The sequence below is a fragment of the Nicotiana tabacum genome, chromosome 11, assembly GCF_000715075.1.
Source record: "Nicotiana tabacum cultivar K326 chromosome 11, ASM71507v2, whole genome shotgun sequence".
Taxonomy (NCBI): Eukaryota; Viridiplantae; Streptophyta; class Magnoliopsida; order Solanales; family Solanaceae; genus Nicotiana; species Nicotiana tabacum.
In genome coordinates, this window is record NC_134090.1 from 83,088,961 (window position 1) to 83,098,876 (window position 9,916).

Genomic DNA, 9,916 nt, shown 5'->3' on the forward strand with positions numbered 1-9,916 from the left:
ACTCGACTAATTCAGATTCACGCCACATAAAACTAATTAAAGGAAAAAGTATTCTTCATTCTCGTAGCTTGAACTAAAAAATCTAGTTAAAATTTTATCCTATGTTACACGTACTACTGTATATTAAAGTAAGTGTTAAATAGGAATACTTCATTTTTAGTAAAATTTGGTCATAAAAAATCAATGTGAAAGAATACTGTAATTATTTAATTCATTTCACCATTGAGACAACTGCGTGTAACTCCCCTATCTTGATGCTTAGCTTCCACACTCCTATTCTCTCCTTCACCATTCTTACGCGATCTCTTCTAAGCTTTTTCCAACTCAACTTCTTCAGTAACTTCCTATCCCTCTCTGTCTCAGTAAAATCTCAGAGCGGGACAGAGAGAGTAATACTTCTAGGGTTTCGTTTGAGCTAATCCTGAGTTGATTCATAGGCCAAATCTGAAGGGAGCCGTTTGTATGCTCGCGATGCTACAACTAAACAGTTAAAAGGTGAGTGTTGCTGTTATTGCTTCAGTTTTGGTGCAATTTCTGATTTTTTAATATTTTATTCTGTAGTTCAGTTACCTGCTGTGTTTTGTAGTGTTCTAGATCTGCGCGGAAATGCTGTGTTTTTAGGATTTAGTATGCAATATTAAAGTATGAAACTAATTAATTAGAGATTAGTAGAGGATCACTTTACTTTTGTTGCATGTAAAGGAAATGGAGAAAGTGAAAAGATGGGAAAGGAGAGTCAGAATATTAAACCCCGGTGTGGGAGCCTATAGTGGTGGAAGAGTTAGAATGATAACCTTGACAATAAAGATTCCTATTTCAGTAGAGATTGCACTAGGTGAATTCTCCCATTTGTCTAAGTAGTGTGGGTGGGAGGTAATTGATACTTGATGCCTGATGGATTAGTCGAGGTGTGCTTAAGTTGGTAGGACATTGTTGTTATAAAAAATGAAAAAGTTAAATCTTTTGGTGGCATTTCCGAAGACACAAAGAAAAGGAAGCAAAAAAACAGGAAAGAGTACTCTACCCAGTACATCGAATATCGAGAAGACATGACCCTCCCTGCTCAAAATCTGGACATTTCTCAGTGTTGAAATACAGATGTTGAAAATTATGTTGGAAATACTTGAGTGCATCAAAGCGTGTATAAGGTCCAAGAGGGGGCCGCGGGGCTACCATATTGGGTAAGGAAGTTCCAACTCATGTTTTTCTCATGAATTTGCTTTTGTTGGTGAGTTGAAAGTTCTTAAGTCTGGCGACTGTAGGCACTCAAGGGTGTGTCCTAATGGTCAATGAAGTAGGTGCAAACCTCGGAATCAGTGTTCGAACCCAGCTGACACAAAAAGCACTACGTGATTTCTTCCCATCTACCAAAGCCTTGGTGGACGGAGTCACCAGGTACATGTGTAGGTGGAAGGTAGCAGGTACCGAGTGGAATAGTCCAGGTGCGTGCATGTTGGTTGAGGCACCATCGTTATTAGGAAAAAGATCTAGCGAGGTAGATCTTTAAAGTGGAAAAAAACAGAAAATGGAGTAGAAGTAGATCGAAGGGTCTCATTTTTGAATTTTTTCCTCCGAAGATGTACGAGTACCTTTTGGGTTTCTGCAGGGAAAAAAAGTAAATTTTTTGTTCCTCATTTGCGAGATTGGTGGTGGAAGGAAATTATTATACGAAACTGGCTCTATTTTAAGTAAATTGCGTATTTGTGCGTCTCAGAGATTTTCGGGAAGGTACTTTCATAAATGGAAAAAAGATTGTTGGGATAGTCTTGGTGACACCATGACAGAATAACGGTGCAAAGTTACCTGGGAAAAATAAAAGCACAGATAAGGTGCACAGTTATAGTGTTACAATTCGAAATCCTTTGGACATTAAATTGCGACGAGACAATCATCTAGCCCAAACAATAGGGAGGTGAGACAAGCCATAGTCGTCTCGTTTTAGCTATGCTAATCTAGAATCTTAACGACTTGGCACTACTTGATTCTCCATGTTATCTTATGTCAATGAAGTCGCTTAATTGGCTTTTCATGGTTGTATTACAAAGGTGACTGCTTTAATTGATTGATTCTATCATTTATAACTGCTCCTTCGGTTTCTGAACCTCTTTATGAGTCTGTTTCGGGATATTGTTGATGAAATATTGATCTTCAGCATCTTTAATTGACAAATATGAGAGATGATAACATACATATAGCGACAGATCGTTTAAACTATCTCTCAAGTTCTCACCGAGGTCGTATTAGTCTCTTTTCTGCATCGCGTATGTGTTGTCATATAGCAAGTCTGTCTTGTCGGAAGAATCTGTTTTAATGGGTTGTTTATTGGTTTCGTAAATCTTTTAGCACCGGGAAATATGCCTTCATGGTGGGGAAAGTCATCTTCAAAGGAAGCAAAGAAGAAAGTGACCAAAGAAAGTTTTATTGATACATTGCATCGCAAGTTTAAAAGTTCAAGTGAAGCTAAGTCTCCAAGTAAATCAGGAGGATCTCGAAGACATAGCAGTGACATTGCTTTTGAGAAGGGTTCTCAGTCCCAAGCACAGTCAAGGTCGTCATCACCTTCCAAGCATGCCTTGAGATGTCAAAGCTTTGCTGAAAGTGCTCTAGCCCAGCCACTTCCACTTCCAGGTCTGCCACCAGCAAGCGTAGTCCGAACAGACTCTGGACTCAGTCAATCAGCAAGACCCAGAACAGAGAAGGGCTCAAAGCCATCCCTGTTTCTGCCTCTCTCAAAGCCTGCATGCATCAGGCACAGACTTGACCCTGCAGATGCCGATGGAGAGCTTGTTTTTGCATCAGTTTCAAGTGAGTGCTCTATTGAAAGTGATGATCCGAGTGATTCACGTCAGCGTAGTCCACTAGCATCTGATTTTGAAACTGGCAACCGGGCTGCCTTGGGTAGCCCTTACAGGTAAACAAATGCTGAATGTCACTTAAATGAAATATATTCACTAATGAGTTTTATTTAATTTTGTTCCCTATTTGAAACAACTATTGCTTTAACTTCTTAGTTTGCTATTTTCTTTAACTACAGCACCCATGTTGACATAGTTTCTTTTTCTTTTTTGGTTTCAAAGTTTGCCTGTTAAGGATCAGTCTGCTGTTGGACAAATAAGCACAAAAGACGCAACTGAACCAGTTAATCTTTCTCCCAGTAGACGTGTCTCCTCTCGATCTCCTAAGAGACGACCACTAAATAGCCACTTGCCCAGTATACAGATCCCTTCTCGTGGTGGCCTCTTCAGTGCTCCTGTTAGTTCCATTTCAAGTCCTTCTAGAAGTCCAATGAGAGCTGCTGGCTGCGAGCAAATTACTAGTTCTACTTTGTGGGCAGGAAAGACTTATCCGGATCTTCCTTTACTTGGATCTGGCCATTGTTCAAGCCCAGGGTCTGGTCAGAATTCTGGACATAATTCCATGGGAGGAGATATGGCAGCGCAACTGTTTTGGCAGCCTAGTAGAGGGAGCCCAGAATACTCTCCAATTCCTAGTCCCAGGATGACAAGTCCTGGACCTAGCTCGAGAATTCACAGTGGCGCTGTCACACCAATTCATCCTAGGGCTGGAGGTGGAGCATCTGAACTGCAGACTAGTTGGCCTGATGATGCAAAATCAGAAAGTCATCCTTTGCCCCGTCCTCCTATAACAATTTCCAACACTTCACCCTTTTCTCATTCCAATTCAGTTGCAACATCTCCCTCAGTGCCACGAAGCCCTGGCAGAGCAGATAATCTTTCTAGCCCTGGATCTCGCTGGAAAAAGGGGAAGTTGCTTGGTAGAGGCACATTTGGACACGTTTATGTTGGTTTTAATAGGTATATCCATACAATCTGCATTTGAATTTCTTTTATTTCCAATTCCAATGCATGTGGCCTTTTCAAGTGAACAAGGAATCCAATCTTTACATATCACTTTGTCATTGACATGTCAAATTCTTTAAGATTGATTGCTGATGCCTTAGTTTAATGCTTGGCCATCTAATTCCAAAAAAGAAAAAAAAAATTAATGATTAGCCATGTGTCTGTTTGCAGTGATAGTGGAGAAATGTGTGCAATGAAGGAGGTGACCCTATTTTCGGATGACTCAAAGTCAAAGGAAAGTGCAAAGCAGTTGGCACAGGTAGGTTTATTATGTAGGTAGCAGCCTGCTAGGTCTTATTTCCTTGGACTGCCTGGAGATTTGTATTCCTGATCTGTTCCTGTTTAATCATCCTCTCATATTCAAGTATTTTGCAGGAGGTTGCGTTGTTGAGCCGATTAAGACATCCAAATATTGTTCAGTATTATGGGTCAGAGATGGTCAGTTTTCAATGGTCAATTGATTTTCTAAATCTCTCAATTTAGAGCTTTTTATTTTAATTTCTGATGAGGGACATGTCATAGTGCCAGCACTATTAGCTTTATATTTGAATTTTCTGGTGAAGGACATGTCATTGTGCCAGCACTGTTAGTTATGTTAACAGACTTCAAATTGTTCTAGAGTATTGGTTTCTTATTCTATATCTGTAACAGCTTACTTCAAAGCTTAGTCATGAGATTAATGAGTACTTTGGCAGAACTAGTGGGCCTTTCTTGCAAGATTTATATGTGTTTCTGTCATAAATTCCAATAATCTTTTTAGCTTGATCTTCGTCTGAATTGTTTTCCGCAATCAGGTTCCTGATAAACTTTATATCTACTTGGAATATGTCTCTGGTGGGTCCATTTATAAGCTTTTACAAGAATATGGTCCATTTGGAGAAACAGCAATCCGTAGTTACACTCAGCAAATTCTATCGGGGCTTGCATATTTACATGCTAAAAGCACTGTGCATAGGTAACCCAATTTCTTCGGTTGGATTATTTTGTGAGATCACCCTTTCAGCAGCCTTGACCTGTGTATGCTGATTACCTAATAGCAGCTTCACTTTTGCAGAGATATTAAAGGGGCAAATATTCTTGTTGATCCAAATGGGCGCATAAAGTTGGCGGACTTTGGAATGGCGAAGCATGTAAGTTTTAATCATAGGCTTCTAACTGCGTTATCTAGTAAGATGATGCCAATGCTATTGAAGATTGTGATTAAGCGGAAATAGCCGGTGACATTTTATCTTCTAACTTGAGACTAGCACTGTCGGATGGATAGAAAAACTGTTCTAGTTTTTAGCTTCATGGCATCAAAACTTAATTCCTTATTTTTTGAAAGACAAAAGTAGGATTTAATCTGTTAAGATTTGCATTTGGTGCAATTGTTCCCCACCTGGAATTTTATATCTTCAACATCAAGGCTGCATTTTCAGATGGAGCTCTGTACCATTTCTGAACTGGATTTTTTTTTTTGGGGAACTGGAGCTGTGTCATTAATTGCTCAATTACAAATTTGCAGATCACAGGGCAATCCTGTCCATTATCATTCAAAGGAAGTCCTTACTGGATGGCCCCTGAGGTTGGAATATGCTTTAGGCATTTAAATGTTTTGTGTGCACCTCCATTGCTAATACTTATACACTGACTTGTGAAACCATCTCTTTACCATTGGCTCAGGTAATAAAGAACTCCAGTGGCTGCAACCTTGCTGTTGATATATGGAGTCTTGGATGCACTGTCTTAGAAATGGCTACATCAAAGCCTCCTTGGAGCCAGTATGAAGGAGTAAGTAATTTTGGCTTAGAAGCTTAATTAGAGCATCTTTTGACTTTTTTCTTTTTTCTGAACATTGTTGGAAGATGGGACTTTTTGCTTTCATATAATTTGGACTAGCATGTTTTACAATAGCAGTTCATTCCCTTGACCTGTATGAAGGAGTAAGTAATTTTGGCTTAGAAGCTTAATTAGAGCATCTTTTGACTTTTTTCTTTTTTCTGAACATTGTTGGAAGATGGGACTTTTTGCTTTCATATAATTTGGACTAGCATGTTTTACAATAGCAGTTCATTCCCTTGACCTGTATTATGTGGTGTTTGATGTCGTATGGGCCAAAGGTTGCTGCCATGTTTAAGATTGGGAACAGTAAAGAACTCCCAGCAATCCCGGAACACCTTTCAGACGAGGGAAAAGATTTTGTGAGGAAGTGTTTACAGCGTGAGCCACGAAGTCGTCCTACTGCTGCTGAGCTATTGGAGCATCCTTTTGTTAAAGATGCTGCCCCTCTGGAAAAGCCAAATATATTTCCTGCATCTTTCAATCCTCCTTGTGCAGCTGCAAATGGGGTAAAACCTCTGGTACATTATCTGTTTATTTAGATCTTTTTGCTTCTGTTAGGACATTTGGGAGACTTCTGTTGCGAAACAGGAATTCTTGCTCCTCATTATACTTTTGTAAAATGCTTTTATGTATTTCTTCTTTTGTTCTTAACCCATAAACAATTGAGCAAAATAAACTGATTGGTTTCGTATTTTCAATAGTCAAGCTTTCATCATTGAGTTCTGCCAACATATTCTCATTAGTCCATCCTGGATTCCGATTCATATGCATATCAGTGTATGGAATTCATCTAGTAGTCTATCGTATAGTCATACAGTAAGAGTTTTTGTTTTTATTTTTAGATAAGGTAATTTTATTTTATTAATAACAAGGTACCAAGAAGGTACTTGAGCATATTACAGTAAGAGTAATTGAGACAGTTGCATGGAAGATATAGAGTAATTTGGACAGTTGCATGGAAGTTACGTAGATTCTTAAAATAAGATTGCTTCTTCTGGAAAGGTAGATGATGTAACTTGAACATTGGTATTGTTAAGGTTTAGGATTGTTTGCTCATACAGCTTACAGCGCCATCTTTTGTGAATATAATTTCTATCTTACTGATAAAAAATGCTTAGGATTGTTTACTCCTGCATGCTGCTCTGTGGCAAATTACGACGTTCAGTTCATTTTGGCTTATTCTCAGAAGTCAGGTGATAATTTTTTGTCCCAGATAGTTTTAGAAATAAAAGTCTCAAACCCTGTTAAAGACGTACAACAAATGCTCGATGTGTGAATGTGTGCAAATTTTAATTCCAAGCGAACTTTTCAATTTACAGAACTAATCTTTAACATATTGATGACCAGAACATAATAGGTTGATCTGGCGTGGTTTCTTTATTTTGGAATTCTGTGCCCTTTGATTGATGCTCACTGCTGTGTTCTTTGCGAATTTGTTCTAGGGCATTGGATCTGCAAGAAATTATCCTACGTTGGAATCAGAAAAGCTTGTGATCCACTCATCTAGAGCATCAAAATCTAATTTTCACTGCAGGTCTTTGCTTCTCTTGATTACTTAACCTTTCAAATGCCCTCTACATTGTTGAGAAATTTCTTAAGCGGAAAAGGGTTCCCGTTGAATTTGTAATTTTCTCATCTCGATATGCTTCGAGTAAAAAGCTTCATGACAATAGTATTCATACATTTTGATCACTGACTTGTTCTTTATTGTCCAGGGACATCCACATTCCGAAAAACATATCTTGCCCTGTCTCCCCAATTGGTAGCCCTCTTTTACATCCAAGGTCACCTCAAAACCTAAACGGGAGGATGTCTCCCTCGCCTATATCAAGCCCTCTCAACACATCTGGCTCATCAACACCAATCTCTGGAGGTAATGGTGCTATCCCATTTCGTCACATGAATCAGTCAGTTTACATGCAAGAGGCCAGAACAGTTCCAAGTAGTCCCTATATGAACGGTCCTTCTTACTGGGATCCTGATGCTTTACGAGCGACGCCATTAGGATCTCGTGCTTTCCAAGAATTGGCATCCTTCGAGGATGATGCTCCGGGAAAGCAGTTTGGGAGGCCTGCCACTGGAGAACTTTGCAATGCGCAATCAGCCTTGGCCAATCGGGTGTCCCAGCAACTTTTGAGGGATCATGTGAAATTGATTTATTCTGTAGATCTCAATCCTTGCTCTCCCTTGTCAAGTCGCACGGGTGGAACATGATATGTATTTTCGGACATATTAATGGAGAACTTCAAAGTTTCAGTGTTACTGGGTTTTCTGTGTAAATCTGCTATATCTTGGCACGTTTGAAGGAAGCTGTTTTGCACAATAAGGATTTCCTAAGAGGAGAAACTAGGAAATGCAGTGGCATCTTGGCAGAACTTCATTATCTATTGTCAGATTGATCAACCTGATTTCCTCCACATGCTCTTTGAGTCTAGTGTTCCAATAATGAAGCACTTCCCAATAAGAATATGTTGACCCTCTATCACCAATATCATTTCTCGGCATATGGGGTCTTGTCCAAAGATGTATGCCTGATTAGACTTAACATGAGCCACAGAACTAATGATTCATTTGCTTTTGGAGGTTGGCTTCCAGTTATTCAATGTACAGCTGATCCTTCATCAAGGCATTAATGGTACCAAACTTGTATATTTATGCTGTCCCATAGAAGATAGAAAAGAGCAAGCCTGGAACTGAAGCAGGTAGAGTCCTTTTTCTTTTTGCCTTTCCCCTTTCCGAGGGGGGTTCTTGTACAGCAAGCAAACAATGTATTAGAATATTCCAGGTACTGTTGATTGAACAATCAAAGGAAGATATTTGCTTTCTGTAGCTTCAATCTGATGTCTCACTGAGTTAAATATTGTTTTGGATGCACAAGTATTTGTCCCATCTACTTGTATCTGATTTTGCCGATGCCTAATATAGGCATTGAATTTCAAGTAACTATATATAGTACGTAAGTGTTATAAAAATAAGGTAAATAACCTTTTTCGGTAGGTTTGGTCCAACTTTGGGAGAATTTTACAATTTGCAGGATCGGGCAAGGGAAAGCACGAGAGTGAAATGGAGTGGACTGTATGTTGCCAAGTGCAGGTGCTTATTTTCACACGGACACACAATTATATTTCATGATATAGAATGTCCTATCTAATCGATACTTTGAATTTATTGGATCTGACGTAATAAATTATTCATGCAATACAGGTAATTCGTGTTGCAAATTAATTGCGTATTTCAGAACATCTGATTATCAACTATCTGTACATCTAAATTTTATACTCCTATCTGCTAAATAACAGATCTTTATGGACTCATCGTGCGCATCCAGAGAAAGGAATTTTTACCTTCCTATACTACATATGAAACTTGATTTCTCTCCCTAATCAAGTTTTAACTTTATTACATGGCCATATACAATTTATCAATTATATACAAATTAGTTTTAAATGAGTATCCTTTTATATTATGAATTGAATAATGAATCAGTTATTTCTCATCCTTGTTCTCTCTCCGTCTCTCTCTCATGCTCTCTCTCTCTCTCTCTCTCCGTCTCTCATTCTCTGTTCTTTCCCCAATTTTTCATTCTCTGATATTTTCTACTTTTTATCCTTTCGTGTTGTATATATTTTTAATGGAATTCATCAATGGATTTCAATCCTTTTACTATAGAGTTTTAACTTAGGAATTTCCTTTTGTGTTGCACAATTGGTGTTCAAATTGAAACTGTAATCAATAAATTTTGAAGGTGTTTGACTCTCCAACATTGACAGTCATTAAAAAGCTTTGAAGCTTTGAATTTGAATTTAGTTTTCAAAAACCATTATTTGTTTGGATTGGGTATTGTTGCAAACAATTGGGAATATTGTTTAGAGTTTATATCTCAATTATGAGGGTGTTTGGTGAAGATTAGACTTGATTTTGGTTGAATTTCAGATTGAAACTCAAAGAAGAAGAAGAACACATGACATACAATATACTTACGAAATTGTAGTAAAGTTGTATTATAATTATATGTAAATTGTATTCTGTTGTAGTTATAAATATTTTTTTATTTGAATGATGTATAAAAATAGTTGTATAATGTATGAATCATTGAATAAAATTTGCATTTAAGTTATCAATACTATCTTTTTACATAAAGTTGTTGATATGTATCAAAATTGTATTAAGAGAGAAAGTTTTGATTGGATTTTTAGAGAGGAAGAAACACACACCACATATAAAATATATACAAA

The 9,916-nt window shown here is 38.0% G+C and overlaps 1 protein-coding gene across 2 annotated transcripts; it reads left to right on the forward strand.

Annotated features, from left to right (window-relative positions):
- The first annotated feature begins 214 nt into the window (after window positions 1-214).
- On the forward strand, window positions 215-8,517 carry LOC142166307 (mitogen-activated protein kinase kinase kinase YODA-like). 2 transcript variants are annotated; one of them, XM_075225265.1, is made up of 12 exons: window positions 215-495; window positions 2,344-2,911; window positions 3,078-3,815; window positions 4,032-4,119; window positions 4,236-4,298; window positions 4,655-4,815; window positions 4,915-4,990; window positions 5,365-5,424; window positions 5,523-5,630; window positions 5,960-6,187; window positions 7,124-7,215; window positions 7,397-8,517. In XM_075225265.1, the coding sequence occupies exons 2-12, from the start codon at window positions 2,355-2,357 to the stop codon at window positions 7,893-7,895; spliced, it is 2,670 nt and encodes an 889-aa protein (XP_075081366.1). In that variant the 5' UTR covers window positions 215-495; window positions 2,344-2,354; the 3' UTR covers window positions 7,896-8,517. The 2 variants fall into 2 exon arrangements, with proteins under 2 accessions (XP_075081366.1, XP_075081365.1); XM_075225264.1 differs by having other exon boundaries at window positions 219-495; window positions 5,960-6,199.
- Window positions 8,518-9,916: the final 1,399 nt, after the last annotated feature.